The following is a 23,336-nucleotide window of genomic DNA, read 5'->3' as shown; positions in this document are numbered from 1 at the left end:
TAAATCTTTACATTTGTCATTGTCTGGGGAAAAAATAAAAACTTTAATTAACCAGTGGTCTTAGATGTACATTAATTTAATGCAGTGAGTTGTTAAATGGTGAGTGCAAACTGAAAAATATAATATGCCATTTTGTGGACAGGCTGCACTTGATTTAACATTTGAAGTAATGAGTATTACAGTAATATGGCCAAAGCTAATATGTGCTGTAAATGCAGCATGAGTTTAAAATACAAACATGACTGTACTGCTGCTGCACTTTTGCACGAGAACACTCTATTTTCTGTCTTTAAATGACACGTCTGGAGCTTAACTACTTAAATTTGTATCACTAGTATTAGACAGGCCACTGTGCGGTCACCAAATTAAATAACAAATGTGTTTTAAGGTAAAGCAAGAGCGTTATTGCATTTTTCAAATATAGAAAATATTGAAAATAGTAACAATGCATCAAACTCTCAGAGCAAACACAAATATATCCAAAGACACACTCACCTTATGTGGATTAATGAGAAATAAAACAGGAAAGGTCCTGTTTTCTGCTGTTTCTGCTGATGATGCACTGAGGGCTGTCGAACACTTCTCTTTTGAATTCAAAACAGTTCAGAGCAACCTGATTGGCTCATTCTGTACATGTGACATATGACCTGAACCAATCACGGGCAGCACAGGTTACAGCTTAGTTTTGCCCATTGCGATTACTAGACAGTCAAGTTCCCATTACAGGGGGGCAGTAGAGGACACTGGGGGGGTTAGTGAGAGTTACTAAAACCATGTACTGGATAAAGAGAAAAGCAAGTCAAGCCAATGTTCAGCCTATATTATTCAAAACGGGCAAATCCTAGTAAGTGGGACAGAATCTGATAATGGATAGTTTGGATTGTGCATGAGCACAACAGGACGACAACTAATCATTACTGGCATCATGTAAAGTTAGTCAGTACTTGTAAAACCCTGTTTTTGGAGCAGAAACATGTTGCTGTAAAACGGAAAAGCAATTAATCATAATTTTCTCTTGAAAATGTACTTCTTACATGGAATAGAGGGTAAATGCTGAAAATTTCAGGTCTCCTAGTAATTATAACACTTTATTTCATGTTACCACCTCAATCGGAATTTACAGTGTAGATTGTAGCAGACGAACTGAACCGTGGACGTTACAACGAACATGTTTGGAAGGATTTCTGCGAAGTGGATTTATTAATCACGGATTATGTGGCGCCGCTTCCTCATGAAGAGCCTTGATAGCAAAGCAGCAACAGCGGGACAGAGACGCTGCTGAAGGACAACACTTTGGCCACGCAGCTTCAGTGTTAAAAAAAAGCTTCCTCCAAAAGCACATGTAAAACAGTAAGTTTTGTTACGGTGGATTTTGCATTTGAGTTGATCTCTGATGATCTCGCTCTGTCAACAAAACATCCGCCTGTTTCCACGTTAGAATACGCTCGTTTCCTGTTTCCTTTTGTTGTTTTGGGGAGGAGGCACCGCTGCTTTGGTTTGCGTTGTTGACACATCCTTTAAAGGTTTATCTTATCTTATCTTAGCGAACAAATGCCACGCAAAAAAGGCAGTTTTATTCATACGCCTATTGTCGATCAGTTTATGTGCGTTTGAGTGAGTGAACTCTGAAACCCCACACACATGACACGACAGGAGGAGATTTACAGCAGTACGGCTTTTCTAAATAGATGTAAATGAGCCCTATTGTCACTCCGAGAGAGGTGAGAACAGTCCAAAAGTTTAGAGGCCAATTCCTCTCTTTGACATATTTCCAGTTCCTAAATTCAACTTGCCACATCTTCTCCAAATATGATCAGATTTCCATGTGTTACACCTTGTTGTAAACTTTGGAGACTTCACTTTCACAAGCGATGTCTTGCTCAAAACCGAGTTGTGTCCCCCGTTCTCATGATGCGTCACATATCTGATCAAGCGAGACACTGCAGGTGAATAGGGGAAAACAGTAATAATTTAGAGATATTAATTTGAAACTTTTGCTGTGAATGACTGATACAAATATACAAGGGAGAATGAAGTTTGCTGCATAAAAGGCCAGAAAAACCTATATTTTCAGTGACGACATCTAAATATTGAATGGTTTTATTTTGTTGATACATTAGTTAGAAATATTTTTTTCAGAGGATTTTGGAAATCCCTTCTAGTTTATGAATTGCAGCTTCAATAAATCAGGGAAGAACTAGTTATTGAAAAATCCCTCTGTCATAAATATTGTTAAGTCCAAGACTGGGAAGTTTGGAGTCTGTATGTGCAACTAAAGTGGGGGTGCTGTTGCAAGACTCTTTCCCAGTAAGAAAATGACCATATTTGGATCACTCACGCTCGCCAGTGGACAAAACATCATGAAATAAGCATCGCAAAGGTAGAGCTTTGTATTTTTTTACTCATTAAAACAAAGGTGGAAAAAAAACTAGCTAAAAATCTCACCATTGACCACTGTGTGAAAAATCGATGTTTTCACCTGCCGTGTCTTGCCTTTGTTGAGATTGATCGCTTCATGCCTTTTTTTTTTGGCCCCTTGCAGTGTATGTTGTTCGCAGACAAAAAAAAAAGAGTTGAAATCTAATTAAATGGGCTGATGCCGGCTATTGTTCGGGAAAAGAGACTAGGTAAACTGCAAAAAAAAAAGAGTCAAATCTGGTGTCCACTTCACTACCACTTACTGTATGTAAAACAAGATCTTTTTCATTTTATTATTTTACATTTCTCTGTTTCAAATTGTCTTTTCTTGTTATTGTTTCAAACGTATATTGTGTTGCTATGCACACCAATCCAACGTGACTTTTTGTTTGGCTGAACAGCGGGTTAAAAGCTTTGAATGATTGCGCTCTCAGCGGTAGCAGACTTCCGCTTAGGGCAGGTCTAATCGATACAATATAGACGGCTAACAAGTCTCTGATGACAGGTACGCTATTTCAATCTAGTGACCAGCCATGCCCCAGAATGTATGTAGATAAATTGGATTATTATACTCCTGGGCCGTATTTGCAAATAACAGGCCTCAACTACGACCAGAGAAATACAGACTGACGCCAGAGAATGGTGATAATTAGTAAGTAATTACTTATTGATTGATGTTTATGACATTCTCTGGACAAATGATTAAAGTACAACTCACAATATTGAGGTTAAAGCGGTCTATACATACAAGAGCAGTTTACACTTTGTTTTTAATTGAATTTGTTTAAAAAAGTTACCCATTAGCACTGCGTTAATATTTTACACGTTAAAAAGGAGTGCATGGTGGCTTGGTACTCTCGCCTCACAGCAGGAGGGTGCTGGGTCTGATTCCATGACCGGTATAGGGCCATTCTGTACAGTCTGTATACTCCTCAGGCCTGAGTATGTTTCCTCTGGGTTCTCCGGTTTCTCCCATCAACTCAAAATGGACAAGGTTAAAACTCTATAGGTATAGTTGGATTCCAGAGCACAACAGCGGGAGACACGAGTTTGCTCCTCCCATATCAAAAGAACAAGGGCCGAACCTGTCAATTGTAAAGGACCGCCTTCTCCAAATCCCAGTGTTGCACTGATAGCATGATAGTAGTTTCAGCCTTTTCAGAGCACTTCAAACGGTATCTGTAATGTCTACAAATTCTCTATGGGATCAGAGGTACTGCAGGGTCGAATTTAGCCCCCAGGCCTGATGTTCAACTCCTGCCCTACAGGGAATTTAAAGTGTAAAAATACAAATTTGAGAAATGTATTTCATTTAACTTGTAACTAGACACCTGAGAGCCAAGCTTTGAGATGGTACATTGGTTGACAGTTATTAAAACTAACTTGGCCCAAACTTGCCAGGCTTGTTTGTGTAATGCGCTTATGTGCCACCATGTTGTTTACATAACGCCAAGGATCTCCTTGTTCAGCTTTCTTATTCTGCCTCCACTGGGTCTGATTCTATGAAAAGAAACAGGATGGCCGGCCTGTGGCACAAAATGAGTTTTCAAGAGCTAAGGAATAGTGAAAGCTATTTAATAGAGTGATTCATAGTTGCAAGAACAGATTCATTTCCTTTACAGCGATATTAAAATGAGGGCCTCAGCTGCTCTCTGCCACAGCAGCCCTTGGTTTGGTGCACATTCATTTACCATAGCCCTGTTTTCAAAATGAGAAGCAAATCCTTTTATCTCCTTATATGAGGCTTGACTTTTTTTCCCCATGAATTCCGCGCCTTTTCTTGCAGCCTAAGAAGTGCACCTTTCGGTCTCCTTTCCTGCGTATATTTCAATATCTCTCAAATCATAAAAATCCTTCAGCCATGTCCCATTTCTCTAAAGCGAATTTAATTCTGGGCAGACAGCCGGCGTGCTGTACATCAGGTAATGATGGATGCTGCTCAACATGTGAGCAAATGTGCTGCTCGGGCGAAACCTTTCCACTAATTATTTTACAGGCGAGTCGAGGTAATGGAAACGAGCTTTTTTTCCCCCTCTCTCTCTGACAAGCGCGAGTCCATGAGTCACAGCCGAGGGATTCATAATGGGTGTAAATTTTGGCTCAGGAAACATCTTTAACTAAGAGTGTGACATTCATTTGAAACAGTGCAAACAACAAGAGCAAACAGTAATCAGAGCTCATTAAATTTGCATGGCGCCAGACACGCCGTAAATATTGACCCACAGATTCAGTCACAGGTGGGAGGTCGTGGGCAGCAGAGGTGAATATCACACAAGCATCACTAACATACCGATGCCAACTGTGCACTAAAAAGCTGAATGACACACTGACGTTAATAATACTACGGCCATTCATATCTTTCAATCACTCAATTCCGAATATATCATTTTCATGTTGGTGTCTGTGCGAGGTCTCAGTCGTACAGGAGTTGTTCATCCGAGACGAAAGTTCAAAGATTTTTGCTTGCACTGTTGCCATGCTGTTGTGGCTTTTTTGTCACGTTCTATTACACTGCGTTATATATATATATATATATATATATATATATATATATATATATATATAGATAGATAGATAGATAGATAGATAGATAGATAGATAGATAGATAGATAGATAGATAGATAGATAGATAGATAGATCAGTTTAGGTCAATTTTGTAGCTTACAAATGAGGCATTACAAAGGCCTATAGGCTGTAGCTCCAGTCAAGGTTTGGATTTGGGTAAAGCCGAACTGGAGAAAATGCGCTCAGTTAAGGAGGGGGGATGTAAGAGGTTGAAGAGGTCTAAAAACTCTTTGAACTTTTGTGTTTTGCTCATTGCAGTAAAGAGCATTGGGTGTGCTGTGCTGCCCTGGTTTTGTAACAAAAACCACACATTTCCAGCCAAGTCAGTCCGTAACAGCGGTGATCCGGCTCTAGTTTCTACACGGGAGCAAGACCAGTGTTTACAGGCCCCCGGGCGCTGTGTGAGTGAGCTGTGCCTCTCACCTGCCAGCCGAAGAGAGGCCGAGTTGTGGATGGCCTCGTCCCGCAGCTCCCTCACGTGGACCGTTACCGTGGATACCGCATCCGGCCAGATCCCATCCGAGACCCGCACCTGGAACTGGTAGGTGCCCGGCGGTGCGTTCTCCTTGATGATGAGGAAGCCCGTGCGTTTGTTCAGGATAAAGTAACTGGAGAGGAGGAAGAGAACAACAAAAACAAAACAAAAGGTGGTCAACATTTCCGCGGGTCATTTGCAAGTCAATGCTTCGGCAGTGCTTTGTCTGCTGTTTGAACATGAGATATCTGAATATGAAATATCATCATTTGATTATTCCAGCACAGTGAGAGATGGAATCTGTGTTAACCTCAGAGACCGGTGACAACTCGACCGAAAAGAAAGGTGCAGTTTTTATTTCACATATAGTTATGCTTGAAACATATGGTGAGATGTTATTAGTACAAAAATAGTTGGTGGTACACACAGCTAAAAACAATAAAAAACGAAAGTAAATGTTCACAAGCAAAAATGTCCAGACTCTTTGTGCCTATATTGAACATAATAGCACTGGTACATGAAAAATAAATACATACCAGGGTTTATAGACGCAGACGTAAGTGAAATGTAATGCTTTTACTTCCATTTTAATGCCACAAATACAGAAAAAAATTCAGAAGCTTCATTGATTCATTTGTAGCAATCAATGGTGCATGCTTAATTTATTCAAATTTGCATTTCATCAAACAGAGGAAAGAGATTTTGACAAAATGGGCAACTTTGAGCAAAAAAACACATCAATTTCAGCCCAAACTGCAGCTGAAGTTGCCATGCTGTTGTCGCTTTTTTGTCACGTTCTATTATAGGATAGATAGATCGATTGATAGACTGATAGACTAATAGACTGGGACAGATAGACAGATAGATATAGACAGATAGATAGATAGATAGATAGATTTTTAGTATTTTTTATGAACTTACACAGCAAAAACTGTTGAGCAATGTGGTTACCTTTCCAATATAGTATTTAGATTTAAAGGTAGTTTTGAATCAATTTAATTTTCTATCTACTTACGGTCTTGATTTTGGCACTTTTTATGAATACATAAAACTACATTTAAGTCCAGTATAATCAAATTATAAATTCCAAATGATAAAAATAAGTTCTGTACTGTGTTCATCATAGTACCGGATACACGGTATATCCATGTAACAAGAATATATCACAAACTCACCGAAGTCTCCCATCTAACAAAAAATTGCACTTTAAAACTGTTCTGTAATTTGATGGTTTAGTTATTTATCGCAATGTTCAAGACATTTGTTAAAAAAATGAAATAATAATAATTCTCATATCACACCGCACTATTGCTCTTGAATCCTAACTGTCAAAAAAGTGTTTACAAGTAGAACAAGCTGCACTAAAACTCAGAGCACAGACCTGCCTTATGTTGCTGTTTCACCCATTCCTGCCTGACAATGAACACGTAATGGTTTAAACAGATTTTTTTTTTAACAGATCTTGTAAATGCAGGCACGCATTTGTTTCTATGGCATAAAGTTTATAGTAGAAGCTTCACACTGGTATCTCCACATCCCGAAACTCTCTGATCGCTGCCTGCCGAGTGGGCCGCCTCAGGCACTTGTCTAATGGCCAGGAGCCTGAAAGGGTCAAGCAGCTAAATCCACCAGCCCGACCCCCAGTGGGCAAATCATTAATCATTAGGCTTTTACTGACATTTGCCTTAGCCTATGGAGACCAGTCCTTCCATGTTTTCCCATAAAAGCGGCATGATGAGCGGCTAAGTGGGAAAAAATGATCTGTATAAGTGCACATTTATTGTATGGAAAAGCGCACTCTGACAAAGAGGACATCATTCAGAAAGGCTAGGCATGCTCATGCTATTCTCAGTAAAAGTAATAAAGAATAAGCTCAGGTTTATATAAAAGATGTTAATTGCATAGGTCCTCGTGTGACTTTTACAGCTCTTTAAACTAGAATTATGCTCCATCTACATGAAAGCTTTAAGGTATAGGATTGGCGTCATTGGGGGGAAAAATCTATACTAATCTTGTGGTGCTCTGCAGCTCAATTAGTCTGAAAGGACGGTACCTAGCATATCCACTCAGCTCTGCTTCCATGTTTGAGAGTTCTGGCTATTTAAAAAAAAAAAGCATGCAAAGCCAAGGTGCAGCAGCAGATGACTGTTGTTTGGGTTGTGCATCATGTGGCGTTTATACAAAACAATCAATGGGGTTTTCTATATTAAAGTAATGGCTTTATCATTTCTAAAGCAAGCCCAGTTAGATAAGTCATTTAGATAATAGCATTTTGGTATTAGGTTTTCCTTTTCCAGCTATAGGCAATTCGTACTCAGAAAAGTCTTTGTTCCCTTCTTCATCTTGCATTTGCACCTTACCTGTTATCTGCCAGCTTAGGGTTAGCGTTAGGTTTTGGGTTAGAGTTAGGGTTAGCAATTGTGCATATCTAAATCCCAAAGCGTATTGACTGGAGTTTACAACCTATATGTGACCCGTCGCGAGAACCAGGGACACAAGACGGCAACCCAAGTTTCGAAGAAAAGGCCAAAACCTTTTTTTGCAGAATCGTTCAGTTGAAGCCACGAAGAAGCCTCTACATCAGGGGTGTCAACAGTAGAGCATAAATTCCAGAGTATGCAATAAATAAAGTAAGTCTCTAGCCCATTCCCAAAAAAAGGCAGTTTTATTCATACGCCTATTGTCGATCAGTTTATGTGCGTTTGAGTGAGTGAACTCTGAAACCCCACACATGACACGACAGGGGGAGCTTTACAGCAGTACGGCTTTTCTAAATGAGATTTAAATGAGCCTTATTGTCACTCCGAGAGGTGAGAACAGCCCAAAAGTTTAGAGGCCGATTCCTCTCTTTGACTTATTACCAGTTCCTAAATTCAACTTGCCACATCTTCTCCAAAAAATATCAGATTTCCACGTGTTACACATTGTTTGAAACTTTGGAGACTACACTTTCACAAGCGATGTCCCGCTCAAAATGCCCCAAAACCCAGTTCTGTCCCCCATTCTTGCGATGGGTTACTGTCAGTGTGATACCTCATTTGAAAGCCAAGACCTTCTAGTTTCCAAAACTATGTGTAAGATCTGTCTGAGTGACATCACATTTGCCTTTCCTAACCCTAACCCCTGACCTTAAACCTAACCCTTACTCCTTGGGGGGACGGCAAGTAACAGGTTAAAGGCCACAATCCACCCAAACTCCACAGCTGCAGCAAAACCATCAAACTCCCGCATTCCTCTGCATCTCCTTCTCTACAGTACATCCGAGCAAATCCATCATGATCTTTTTTCATTTCTTCTGTGTTCGGAGTGGAGCGAGGAGCGGCGGCAAAGTGGCTCAAGAATGAATTTACTGTATATATCAAAATTGACAATCTGGACTTTATTAAGTAGCAACGTCGTGTTTCTCGATCACACGATATGACACCACGAGATAAAGTGTGACAATAAACTGGTCATGAAAATTTGGAAATTAAAATATGAACACACACCTCCCCTCGTCTTAACGCACTGTTTCTGACAGGTGCCGTTCAATGCACTGTGTGATATATTTAAAGCATGGATTTCGATTAAGCTTAAAGGAACAGGCCACCGTTTTTCCATACTGAGATATGTTCTTACCTGAGCTTAGACGAGTTGATGCGTACCTGTCTTTGTGCGTGCGCTCAGTCTCGCACAATGACCAAAGATGTTGTTAGTATTTGGCCTCTCCCAGTATAATCCTATAGCTCCAAACGGGGGTGAAGTTAGAAGCGACCAAGCTCTTCCATGGGCACGCACAATGACCAGACTGGTACGCATCAACTCGTTTAAGCTCAGGTAAAAACATATCTCAGAATGGGAAAATGGTGGCCTGTTCCTTTAAGTTTATATTATCATGGTAGAGAAGCGTTGAGCCCGTGGGATCGCTGACTCCACCTGTACATATGTACGCACTCGCAGCTCCACAGAGAAATTGATTTTGTTGAGGGAACGTCTTTATGAAGTGGTTAAAAGCTAAAAAGAAGGTATCAACTGTGAGTCTGTAAGCACAAAAGAGCTCTGAAGATGATCTGTAACTTCAGTTCCTCACATATTTGAATAAGTGAAATGTCCCCTTTGGATCCATTGGTCCCAAAGGTTTAAGATGAGGACAAGCCCAACCAGTGTAGCCTCATTAGCTAAGTGTTTCTCTCAGTGTTTTACAGCGTGTGCCTTTGGAACTGTAAATCCCTTGCTTTGTGGAAGACTAACCTAAATGTTTCTCAGGTCAAAGGGAGGAAAGTGTGGACAGAACAGAGACTGGCTAATAGGCACAGCGACATGTTAGGAAGCAATCCCATTTGGTTCTAGTGTCTGTGTTCCCCGTGAGCTCATTCAAGTTTAATTAGAGCCAGATAAATCCGAGGCTGAGCACGGCAAATCAAATAATGAAGCACTCGTAGCCACTTGTGTGACTATTTGCTAATGTTACAGTGAATGTGGGATGTCAGGCGAGGCAGTTTACGCTTCCATTCTTCTGTCCGTTCTAACAGACTCCATTTGCGGCAATTTGTGAGAATGGATGGGGGACAATTAAAAAAAAGGATCTAAAGGCATTCTTTGTTGGGAGAGCTTTGAACAGATCTATAACATAACACTGTGAAAGTGCTTTGTATTTCACTCAGGGTTTAAAGTTTTAGAAGGATAACGCAGAACATATATTTTGTTTACCTTCCACTGGATTAAAAGAGATCTTTGTTTGTGATGTAGGCTGGGCTGATACCATTCTTCCGACTGTAACACCTTCATAATAAATAGAATTAGCTTGTTTTCCTTTTAATTTATACACGGTTAGAGCCATAGACCTTCTGTTGTAGAATAAATGCCAAAACATAAATCGAATCAAAAATCAAGATCGATCAATATGGGGAAAATAATCGTGATCTTTTGTCCAAAATCGCCCAGCCCTACATTTCAGTAAGTGGGTGAACCTCACTTCAAAAGGAGTAACTGCTGTCCCACATAAATGGACTTCAAAGAAATCGCAGAAATCCGATTGTATTTCAGATTGCTTTTTTTGGTTGTAGCTATAGCTCTTCATTTCAAAATGGCAGCCAAAAGAACATCGTGTTGCTGTGGTACAGTGCACCGTGGTCTGAGCGTTTGAAGAGGGTAATTATTCATTAGCAGGCTGCTTGACAAGTCCTGAGAGGCGATCACAGTACAAGACATCTGGCCTCCCTCCTCCTCACAAAGATCCATTTCACTCTTGGGTATTGTTGCTTTACATTATAATGCCTCGATCAATCACGGCGGCAAATCCTAGACACTGAGCCCTGCCAGACAAGAACGGAGCGGGCCGAGTGAACTTTTACGAGATTTCATGTTCACATTTGAGCAATCGATAAGTTATGTTTCCTGGATTTTGTTGTAAAAATAAATGATCTCAATTTATGTGGCACTTCCCCACCTACCTCTCCAGCCATTTATGTAAGTACACTCTCTTTCCACTTTATCTTTGTTGTTTTAGGCATGTGCTGCTACAACCCAATTCCGCCGTATCAGCAGAACAACCAGCCTTCTCAGCCTCTTCCATCAGTTTCTACATTTGGTGACTCTCTAGGTTGATATGGCATTGCTTTATAAGTCACAACTGATCCACGGGTTATAATAACAATGCAATGCAGATATATCAAAATATTAATCATGTTATATAAACCGACTCAGAAGGATGACACACTTTCTATGACCTTTTCCATTGCCGTTCCAGGAAATTACCGCCCACGCCACCACCTACAACATCAAAACTCTTTCCACATTTGTGACCTTCAAAAACAAAGCTCTCAAAACTCACCTTTCAGGATATTATGAATGTTCATCCACTATTTTGTGCAACTTGAGATGGGCCGTAGAATTTCTTTTAAAAGGCCTATATTGCATTTAAGTGGCTGTTTGGAGCCACTAACCATGTCCTGATGTTTTGTTTCACTAACACGCAATATTTAGAACAACGGCAGGTTTACTTCAGCACGTTGATCTGATCATTTCTGCTCTCAAATAACCGGCGCTCCCAAACGGTTTCACTCGTTCCCCCGGATTGATTTAGCAGCGCAAAGAATGTTAGCACAGAATCAAAAATCTGGAAAGGCTCTGCTCTAAATCACTCCTGGAGTGAATGGACTTTTAGCGAGTTATTTGCTGCTGATTGGATCACGAGCACCTTGTTTTAGCCAATCACAGCCTCGTCTAACAGCATATAAGGGAAGACACTGCAGGTGAATAGGAAAAAAAAAATGTTTAGAGATATCAATTAGAAACTTTTGCTAAACATTACTGATATAAATTTAAGGAGAAAATATATTGCAAGTTTACTGTGATTTTATGTTTTCATACAAAAATAAGACAGTGTGTGCATAAAAATGGGCAAAACTGCCTATATTTTCAGCAACAAAATCTTAATAATGGATGGACCCAGATTTAAATTTGTTCATTTTGTTGTTTGAGGGGATTTTGGATATCTTTTCAAAGAAGCTAATGATCAATGCAACCATCTGTAAAAAAAAAAAAGAAAAAAAAAAAAAAGTTTTCCTCTTTATTGGGAGGGTGCAAAGTTCAATATATCAGCCTGGGAATTAGATATTAAAAAAATCCCTCTGAAAAATAAAACACAAAAAAAAACGTAAGTCCAATATTGTTAATTCCAATACTTGATAGTTTGGAGTCTAACGGAGCTACTAAAGTGGAGATGATATTGCATGAGTGGAACGATCTAAAGAAAGCGGCTGCAAAGTTTAGTAACGGGTGCGCATGTGCGAGTACTTTTCTCCGGTCTTTTGCAGCGGATGACTTCAATTACCATATTTAGATCATAATGTCATCTCGAGGACTTTGCGCAGTGCACGTGCACTGCAAATAAAATCCGTCAATATTTGTGATTGAATATGCTCGGGAAAATGGCTTTTGCAACTCTGGTTTGCGAAAGAGCTCTTGAATGCTCCACATCCAAGAGCTCTTTATGGACTGATTAACCCAAAGCTGAATATTTTGGAAGGAACACACAACGTCAACCCTATGAGGCTGTTTTGTTGCCTCAGGGCCTGTGCTATCATCAATAGAAAAATTAATTCACAGGTTTATCAAGATATTTTGCAGAAAGACCTGAGAAATTCAGAACAGCGTGGAATAAGTAAATGAACCCTTGTATTACATAGCTGTCTGTCCCTTCTTTTGCAGCAATAACTGCTTTTCTGTTGTTGCAGATTAGACGCTCACAACAATCAGGAAGAATCTTTGACCATTCCTCTTTACAAGGAATGGTCTCTGCAGCAGTTCAGCAAGATGCAGGGGTGTACTTACTTATTCCACACTCTCCTGTGAATGTTTACATGTTATGGACAATAAAAATATGATAAAATGTAAATGATTGGGTGGTATTACTTTAAGCAGACACTGTTTAATCATTCCTATGGTGTACTTACCTTTTTCTTGCCACTGTAAGTACATTATATCAACATAGCTCTTTCTGAAAGTAAATTTTACTTACTTTGGTACGTGTCCTTCAAACACATAGGTCTTATTGTCCCAGTCGTCTGGGTCAGGAGAGTAGACCTTCCCCAACACCGTGGTAGGCATTCGACCTGAAGGCAGATAAAGTCATCACGCATTTTAGCATTTTATTTTGCAGTCTCTTTGAATAATAGCAGCCCAGCTCACCATATGTGACTGGAGTTCAAATGCTTCATCACAGCCCTTCGTTTATTTTAAATGCATTTTAAGATGTGCGACATGTGTCCTGTAAGAGGTAGGTGGCCTTTTATAATTCATTACGGAATATCTCAAATACAGAAGATCTGAAAGGGCTCCATAGATCTCGGGCTATGTTCTCTGTGTTCTTTAGGCAAAACACGTGCTGGAGTGACATTTGAGATGGCTGTCGCAGATAGAGGGAAATGCATTACATGAAATATGGTATGGGTGTTCAAAGATTATAATCACGTAGAAAGAGTGTTATTACCATCTCTCTCCCACCTCCATTTGCCACTCTCTGAACGAAATGAAAGCACCCTTGAAAGTATAAAAGACGACCTTGGGGTACTGATTTTTAGTCTCGTGTTTAGAAATAGTACCAAAAATGGTCCTTATTCTCATATTATTTTCCTTAAGTGTTAGTTAGAGTGTGTGGAAGAGTTAGAGTACATAATGCAGTAGCACAATCTTGGCATAATACATACAGACTGAACATTATATATAGGCCGGGTTTCATATCCAGTTACAACTCAAAGTGTGTTGATTTATATATGCAGATAAAAAAAAAAAGAATTCAAGTAACAATCACATAAATTAGTTTGAAGAATTATACTGTGATTGAAACAGTTTTTCATTTGGACGATACAGATTGAGGTCTCAAAGGTTTTCAGGTAGTGAGTTCTGTAATTAGGATGCTTTACAATATTTAGTCGGCTCTCTGGGAAGCGCTAGAAGAGCAGCCTCATACTGAGATACCTAGGTCCTCAACCATTAAAGGCCCTACACCTGACTTTTTCATTTCAAACAATGAAAGAGAAAACCAGTAAATTAAAATGTTGGTTGAGGTACACACTAATCCCCAATCTTCCTAACACATTTGTAGCATCCCAGTTCTTTACAGGGACATGTATATAGGCACATTTCACAACTCACAAAAAATGCAAGAAAACTATCCTGCAAGCTCATGAAATTGATACAAATGCTTCATAATTAGATCTACATTGTCTTCCCCACAAATGTGTGAGTTTACAACTAAAGGAAGACAAAACAAATTTCATTCCATAACTAGAAAAAAAAAATCAGGTCTAGCTCCTTTAAGACACATGAGAACTGTCTATCCTTTGAGGCAACAGAAGCTAGTGCAAAGATCTTACACAGGTGTGTCTTTTGTTTGTTTTTGTGACGACCCTGACTGCAATCTTTTATATTAACAGTGGGTATTATTGTGGTTTTTGGTCATAATCTCACATTTATCTTTGAAATTGTGTTATACTATGTTGGCTAGAAAATACAATAACAGCTGGAAAGCATTTCCTGGATTCCTAGCACCTCAGGAGGAGCTTTCTGGGGGGAAAAAGAGGAACTTTTTGGGAGCTGCCGCTGCTGTGCTAATAATAGCCACTGTCGATGATTCAAAGATTACTCAAAGGTGTTCGATGCATATTTTTGATAAGAGAACAATATTGTAGCATGGTAACATATAATTGTCTGATGGCTGATTTTGAAAGACCTGTCAACAAGAAATCACAAAAGACTGGTAAGTTGCATGCTTAGTTTGAAATACAGTACCTTCTTTTGGTTTGCAAACAACATTGAATATCTTGATCATCATCATTTTTTTGGGGCCTAGATGTCTAGTTTTGTGAAATTGACTCAAAGGTTCAGGGATACAGAAGCAAAAGAAAAAAGAAGCCTAAAAAACCACGGACGATTTTGTGACATCCAGGTCACGTTAGTTGTAGTATTTTTTTAAAAATCAATGAAAGCATCAAAACGCATTCACTAACCAGAGGCATGTGCTGGAGTAACTGAGGCAAAGTTGTACATTTAGAATCATGTCACATTAAATTAAATCACATTTATTGAAACTGTAATGATTTATTTTTGTTCAAATGAATGAATTAAATATTCAATAACTGATTTAGATATATGACACTAACAACATTGGGGTTATGGTATTGACTGGCTTCCCGCCACAGTTTTTTTTATTCCAGACGTACTTTGTGCCACATTTGTCTGCCCTGAAACACTCTCTTTGAAAAGCAAATAGAAGTACAGCGTGTAGGTGTATGTTTGGACACTGTGTCCAAAGTCGGCCTTCTCACCTCTGTGACTGTTGATGAAAATTTTCTTCTCCCCTGCCACATGCGCGTGGTCATTCTGGTCACCGATGGTCACCGTCAGGGTGCTTGTCACGGTTCTGGCCGGCCGCCCGCTGTCGCTCATGATAATGGGAATGAGAAACTCTTTCTGCCGCTCACGGTCAAAAGTCCTCAGTGCTGTCAGGGTCGCGGTGCCATTTAGGTTGTCCTGGAGGTAGAAATCGTTGCTATGGCGATATTCAGCGGGGACTGTGAAGTGAAATGGTGGCCCATTCTCCAGGGAGTCTTGGTCCACTGCTCGAATGAGAGTTGAAGTTTGGTTCAACCTTACTACCTAAACAGAAAGGAAGCGCATCAGAGCTGGGGCTGACTCAAATCTTGCATTACATACTTTTGACCTGGCAACACCACAAAGTTATAACTTTCTGGGGAAACTCATTTTGTTTTCTGCAGCTTTTTCATTCATACCTAAATACTGTAAAATAAGAAGCACAGTATTTGCACTGATTTCTTTTCTAATGTGGGCTGATATGGTGTGGCAACTGTGACAAAAATGAAGCTGCTGCGAAAAGAGACTGGATGCCCTCATCATTTATGCATCTGTTCATAAATCACTCTTAACGATTTGTTGAAGGCAAGATTATAATCATTTATTTAAATACATATTCACACAGTCCTGCTTCAAAGCTGTGTGAATATATCAAGGCTTGTCCCGGTTTACACATGGAAATCTAGGCTTGTCTAAAAGGATTTCTCAGTCTTGTGATGGTACTTGAAAAAGGTGTAGCTATAGGGAAGAGTTTGACTACCTACCACTGCACTAAATAAATGAAATGGACTTACACTATAATTTTTGTTCAGCTTTTTAAACAAATATATATAGAGCAAAGTCTGCCAAATCTACCTGTGGTCCAGCGACATTCTCGAAGACCACCGGAGAGTAGACCGCCTCAAACTCCGGCCCGTTGTCATTGACGTCCAGCAGAGGCAGCTGGACCGTGGCGCTTCCCGTTAGTGATGGGCTGCCGTGGTCGGTCGCGATGACGACCAACTGGTGCTGCGGCGTTTTCTCCCGGTCTAGAGGCTGGGCCACGGACAGCAGCCCCGACTGGTCGATGGTGAACAATCCGTCGGGGTCGGACTCCTCGAGAAGGCTGTAGGTCATGTCGCGGTTCAGGCCCGAGTCCGAGTCGCTGGCCACCAGGCGCGCGACGCTGGTCCCCACCGAAATGTCCTCAGGCAGCGGGCCCAGGGACAGGAAGTGGGGGATGAAGACCGGAGCGTGGTCGTTGTAGTCCTCTACCTCCACCACGCAGTGCAGCAGGCTGGAGAAATCCAAGTCTTCGACCTGTGGAGAGTTGAAACAAGATAGGATAAGCCGCCATATTTGTTTTGGTAGCGAGAGACCATGTATATTTTGCATTTTTTTTTACCTCTTACTGCCTGCCTGAACAGAGCGCATTTTCTCCAGTTTGGCTTTACCCAAATCTAAAATCTTCTCTGAGCGACAGTGTAATATCTCATTTGAAAGCTAAGACCTATTTTTGTTTTTTTGTCGCCACATTTGTGCAGCGTTTTTGTCGCATTTTCGTGTCTTGTTTGATGCTTTTTTTGTCATATTTTCGGCACCTTTTTGTCACTTTCTGTGGCTTTTTTGTTGCTTTTTCATCACTTTTTTCATTTCTTTTATGTCGTGTTTTTGTCACATTTTTTTGGCGTTTTCATCCTCATTTTTCGTTGCTATTTAGACACTTTTTTGTTTTGTTTTTAGATGTGCTTTTAGATGTGGGTAATGCCAAACTGGAGAAAATGTGCTTGGTTCAGGTGGGGGTTAAGAGGTTAATGTCACTGTTGCATCTAGTCCCTTTAAGCTAGAGGCAACAGTTTTTCCAAAATACAAAATTGTGGTTACTTATAATAAAGTGTTGCTTTAATGTAATATTATAAACTTGTCTGGTCAATTTTTGTATACATTTTCTATATTTCCAAACAACCTGGGGATAAAAATTTGCTCCTATTTTGCGGTGGCTTGAATACAGCAGCACTAGAAGCCCATTTGAGCGGGAGTACTGTACCTAAATGCACTGCACTTACATCAAATCATACACCATTTCATACTGTTTGGAACAATCTGAACAACATCTATTTTTTCGGGCTTGCAAAATGAAAAGTTATATTTAGAGCTTTTCCCACTGGGTCTGACAAATATGACTCTGACAGGGATCACTGAAGGCCTTTGTCTACACTTTTGACAGATGGGCCGACATACAGGTTTGAGCACATCTGAGAGGGCGAACACTTTTGTGTGTTTAGGAAATTGTATAGCAGAATGTTCAATTCAGGCATTCTGCTCTGCTATTATACTGCATTCAGACTGAACGCGATGGAGACTTTTCTGTTCTGTTTTATTGCCTTAATGGTTTGTGCAGCCCTGTGAGGCGACTCCTGTTGTGATGTTGGGCTACACAAAACCACTGATTGATTTAGACGTCAGGGGCGAGTGATTTTGAATGTGTTCTGAAGCGTAGGATGGAGCTCTTGACTGAAAAAGAACTGCTGTTTTGGTTCTAACTAGTCCCTCTTTGCTACTGCCATGTCCTATGGATCTTTAACTACAGCTATACACACGATCTACGCAAGGATCTCCCTAGAATTTAAGTACATATCCAGCCCATATGTCCGAATAAAGGACTATTATTTGTGCCAGTGGACAATGGTTATTCCAGGTTAGCCCCGTTAGCTTGTTACAATCGCCTACAGCTCATTGTTGATGAAAAGTCCGCAATAAACCACAAATGCATCAAGCCCGGCTCAGTGTGTGATCATCTCAAAGGCTGCTTTATATAGTTACCGGCTGTATTGATGTTATTATTGCATAATACTTGTTTTCACCGGATCTATGCGCTGCTAAGGAGCTAGTTAGCTCCGGGCGAGCGGTTAGCAGCTCGGCTACAGACATATTTTTTGACATGGCTCACGTTGAAAACACAGACTCGATAAAGTTGTATTGGGCAGAGAGAGATAATCAGAGGCTGTCAGTGCTTATGAAATGGCTTCTTTTTACTATAGTCTCCCAGGGACAGCTCCGAGCCAGGCGGGAGACCATACAGCGGGGCAGTGCTTGGCTAAAAGTATCCGCTGAAGGCAGGAGGGGAGGCGGGAGGTACGAGCCCCAGATGTAGGGAGTCGGAACAGTCAAAGTCTGCATCATAAAATATCAGCTACAGAATTGTATTCCTCTCTTAGCAGAAGATGAAGCAAGCAGAGCGAGCGAAAACGCTCCGGCAGAACCAGAACTTGCGAAGACTATTGTTACCCATAATGCACCGCAAAATTTAGTCGTTCCCCCGCCCATCGGATGAAATTTTGGGAGAGCAGAACGCCCGAATTGAATTGTGTCTGGGGGCAAAACAAATTTCGGCATTTACCTTTAGTATTAATAATGACTTGTATTCAGATTTTTGGAATGGTACTTTGGCAACTTCAGGTGGTAAAGTTGAAGACATAGCTCTAACAAGGGTCGAGAAATGTGCAAGAAACATATAGGGCCTGATCTTGTGCATCAAAACGGAGACGATAGCGTGACATTTTGCGCTCAGTAGGAGCGCACTTTGTGATCTTGCCACTCCAGAATTAGCGCATTTAAGTGGGTGGAGACACACATTTTCCTCCAACCAGATCGACTCCGCGTCCAGGTGAGTGGTTGTGTGGGAGTGGGGGGTGAACATGTGCTTTTGTTTTGCTTCGCGTTCACGCCAAGCGCGGGCCGATCCGTGCCACAGCGGACGCTGTAGCTCTTTTTCTCTCGAGACGTGAACATCGTTTAGCTCACGATGGGGTAAATAAAGTTTTTAGTTTGACCTGTGAGAGCCTAAGGCTTAAGAAAGAACGCAAGACAGCGCAATGTAAACGAGGAAGTGAATGTCAGCCGTGTTTCGATCAGTGCAGTCACCTCCTCTTGTGACGCCCCCTCACAGGTGGCGGAGGCGAATGGCACATATAGCGCCGCCACTCGGAAAACAATTCGCCAAGAGCCTGCGCCGCCCCGTGCGCCGCCACAAGATCTGGCCCATAGTGTCTTCTGAAGTGTATACAGTATGGATGGAGTATTTATAGAGAACACGGCATTGTGCTTTTAGACATTCCTATATGTCCCTGTGCGTCACATTTTCCCACCTGTGCTTTTCCGTTACGTGGAAGAAAACTAAAAGCTTCTAAATTAAAGTACGGCTGCGTGGTTCAATACAGTTGAGTACACTGCACCTTGAGCGTGAGGTTAAAGCGCTGCTCGTTGTGCCGTTCATAGTCCAGTCGTTTCTTGATCCTCAGCGTGCCCCTCTTCTCCTGCTTGTGGCTGACCATGTAGAACTTCTGCTCCTGGTCTCCGGCCACCACGCTGAAGGTTAGCTGAGCGTTCTCCCCCGTGTCTCTGTCCTCGGCCGCCAGCTCCAGCACCTTCAAACAGTGCGCACACTTTTAAGAGAGTATGAAATGAAAACATGCCCAGTGGCTGTGCTAGGGCGAGCGCTAAACTTATGGTTTGATGTCATGTTTTTTGGCAATAAATCCGTGCACTTTATAGAATTAAAGTTAAGCAAAACAGTATTTCTACCCATAAGGCCATTGTTGTGCCAGCTTTTTGGCTTTTTGAGAGTAAGAAACTCAGCCACTGCCAGATTGAAAATACTGTATTGTGATTTAATATTCAAAACCGCAGACTACAATTTTTTTTTTTATTGTAAGTTAATAGTACGAGATGGATGCTGAAACACCACATTTGCAGAAGCCAAAAACGATACCACTCTTCCCCACACTGCATTTCTTTACAGAAAAGTTAAGAAATCTATTTAGAAATAGCACTACTGCTCAAAGTGCAAAGGCATTTTGAATGATCTCCTTTTAATTACTGCCTCTAATTTTATACACTGCTGATTAAGTTGGCCTACACTGACAGACACATGGATAATTGAGCCTTTACTGCTAACGTGCTAACAACTTTAACCTACAAGCGCATCTCCGAGCTTCAAAGAGGCGCTCTATAAATGGTTTCCATAGCTTCGGCAGGTTCTGACTCGCTGAGTACTTTGCAGTGGTAAAAGCATATAAAATAAAACAGTAAAAGTACAGCGTATTAGTTTATTTTTAAACAGGCATCTGTACTTTTGACTCCACGGCATTAAAATTAAAATTCTTCAATTCTTTTATTGTTAGTCGGTGTCAGTAGTGAACCCTGCACTGCCCCCATCACCCCTCATTGAGTCCCCCTACACACGCTGCTCTGATGATGGATTCAATGATAAACGTAGATTTCATTAAAGGGATATGTTTAGGATTTTTGACATAGGGCCTCATTTCCTAGTTATCCAGAGTGTTGCTGAATTCTGGAGATACATATTTTTTGTAATTCATGCAGTTCTTATATTTGAACAGTTACGTGGCGCTAGGCTTGTGTGAGGCTAGTGCATTTCTATGGTATCAGCTAGCCTGCATTAAAAACAGTCTGACCCGCTCCACAGTGCACCTGAGGCAAATCACTTATAACACCAGACTAACCATATAAATGTCTGTGTCGATAGAATATTTTTTGGAATATATCTGACCTTGCATCACATGAATGATCGCATTTTGAGGGACTATTTTCTTGCAGATCACTCCGCCGCTGCGTAGCTTATACAACCACAAAGCTGATGCTGCTCAAATATAAGGTAATTTAAATGCAAAATGGTTAAAATTACTCTATGGACACAGACATTTATATGGTTAGTCTGGCGTTATAAGTGATTTGCCTCAGGTGCACTGTGGAGTGGGTCAGACTGTTTTTAATGCAGGCTAGCTGATACCATAGAAATGCGCTAGCCTTGCATTAGCCTAGCGCCACGAAACTCTTCAAATATAAGAACTGCTTGGATTACAAAAAAAATATCTCCAGAAATCAGCAACACTCTGGATAACTAGGAAATGAGGCCCTATGTCAAAAATCCTGAAATATCCCTTTAGCACTGTGGGCAACACACATTTTATGGAGCAGAGTAAGCATTTTGATACTTATATTCCTTTGCTGAACTGCAAATTTTATGTTTTTTGGCATTTAGAACATAATACTAAGAACTAAGTTTACAGTGGTTTATTTCTCACAACCCTTGAACACCTCACACTCTTCCCCTGCTCTGTAACCATAAGGAGGAAAATGATTTGCAACAGTTTTGGGCCGGCAAAATGGAGAAGCTGGAGGCATTACATTTTTTGTTAATTTGTTTTTTTGTTTATCATAAAACGTCTATATTGGTATTCAAACATCTCCTTACTAAAATGTTAATACTCCGCTCCTTCAACTTAGTGACTTTTTCCGATTCTGTTTGTGGAGGCTGTTTTCAAAGAAACTTGTAAAAGACTGGAAGACACAGGTGCACATCGTGAATCTGACAAATAATCAACTGCACTGTATGTCTATATTCATACTAAACCCATGTCCCAATAGAATTGGCGCAGGGGGGGACACCACACCGTATTCTTTGCAGTGAACAAAATATGTATTGTTTTTGTTCACATTGTACTCTTCAAATTCACAACCCTCCCATGGTAAAACAATTGAAATGTTGTCTCGCTGCATCGCTGTCTCTGTCCACAGCAAACTTTAAGATTCTTTGTCATTCTGAGTTTTCCCCGGGTGTCAGCGAGCGACTGCTGAGCCTGGTTACAGAGCCAACTTTTTTTCTATAGTGAAAAAGAGGGTACTTTTTGCAGCAGGGGAAGTTGTCGCAGAATTTAACCTGCCTGAAAGGAATATAATAAAGGATAAAGCTTTCTGTGGGTGTACTGGATGTCATTATAACTACACAGTCATTTCTGTGAGCAATATTTTGATGTGAGATGTATTGCATTTGCTGGTGTTGTACTGACATGAGTACCCATTAGGAATATTTTGCTAACGGCATACTAAGAAATCACAACTGCTTAGAACGGGTTTGGTGATTTTCATGGCTTATAATATGCCATTTATGCAAATTTTATGTTATATATGTCATTAAAAGGGATGTTTTTTTCCCCCTCTGGAGCCAGGATTCTGCTGTAAAAGAAATTCTTAATCTCAGTGGGACTTTCCTGGCAAAACATAGGTCAAATTTAAAACAAAATGTGTATGTTTGTGAAGGCCCTCATTCATCCAGGGAGTATCCATCGTAGAAAAGGTTAAACTGGACTGGGTGTTGGTACTGTCACTTCTAGTCACAGAAGCTTCTTCTTAGCTCTTTAGGTCATAAAAGACACTTATTACCCAAACTGGAGCGGTCTAAATAAGGCCCAGGCTCCTCCCAGGTGGAGGGAACCAAACTGCCAAACATCCCCAAGTTGTTTACAGTATCAATCAAGTAGCCTGATTTTACCAGACCCTCGTACTCACTGCGTTTCGTACAAGAGTCTGGACCTTCACAATTGAGCTCCGTTATCAGGTGGGAGGGGCGAACTCCTTTGAAACGATTGGATCTGATATCATAAATCTTGGGGACATTCCTTGCGCATTCCAAGGCTACAATTTTAATTTCTAGATATTTTGGAGCCGAGCCAAAAAGGATTGAAGAGCTTCCATTACTTTCGTATCCGCCACCATTGCCAAACTACAACCAGCAAATGCGGTGCACTGCAAATGCTTGACGTCACCTACAACACCCACCTCCCCCGCTCGCTGAATGGTAGGTTGAAATTCAACCGATGTACCGCAGCCACTGAGATCAGACCCAGACGTAGATGTAGGGAAATGATAAATGACCGGAGTTTACGGATGGCTAAGGCCGGGCTATCACTCTGCAGGTCTTTGTTCTGCTCTGCTGCTGAGTCACTGGGCGTAGATGACCCATTAGCCTTAACAAAAGAAGGTCGTTCATCTGATCTCAATAGGCCGTTATAGATGAGGGAGAACGCATTCCTCAGTTTATTTAAAATCTATTGTACAAAGAGCCATTGGTTAACAGTTCAGAATTGTTCAGTAATGCTGGGTTCACACATAGGTTTACAGCTTTTGACATGTAAAACAAGCAGCGACACGTAAAACAAGCGGTAAAACAAAGGGCTGTTG

General features: G+C 40.8%; 1 protein-coding gene across 1 annotated transcript in view; it reads right to left on the bottom strand.

The window, feature by feature from the left end:
- LOC306961767 (neural-cadherin) overlaps positions 1 to 23,336 on the bottom strand; it is a 424,067-nt gene that overhangs the window by 161,483 nt on the left and 239,248 nt on the right. Inside the window, exons 20-24 of the mRNA XM_079554643.1 lie at positions 19,529 to 19,720; positions 16,170 to 16,613; positions 15,269 to 15,599; positions 12,961 to 13,054; positions 5,408 to 5,592 (exon numbers count right to left, since the gene is read on the bottom strand). Coding sequence (XP_079410769.1) covers positions 5,408 to 5,592; positions 12,961 to 13,054; positions 15,269 to 15,599; positions 16,170 to 16,613; positions 19,529 to 19,720 — 1,246 coding nt within the window. The remainder of the gene's footprint in view (positions 1 to 5,407; positions 5,593 to 12,960; positions 13,055 to 15,268; positions 15,600 to 16,169; positions 16,614 to 19,528; positions 19,721 to 23,336) is intronic.

The sequence above is a fragment of the Gobius niger genome (genome assembly GCF_951799975.1).
Source record: "Gobius niger genome assembly, chromosome: 4".
NCBI lineage: Eukaryota > Metazoa > Chordata > Actinopteri > Gobiiformes > Gobiidae > Gobius > Gobius niger.
This window is presented reverse-complemented; position numbering and strand designations above follow the sequence as displayed.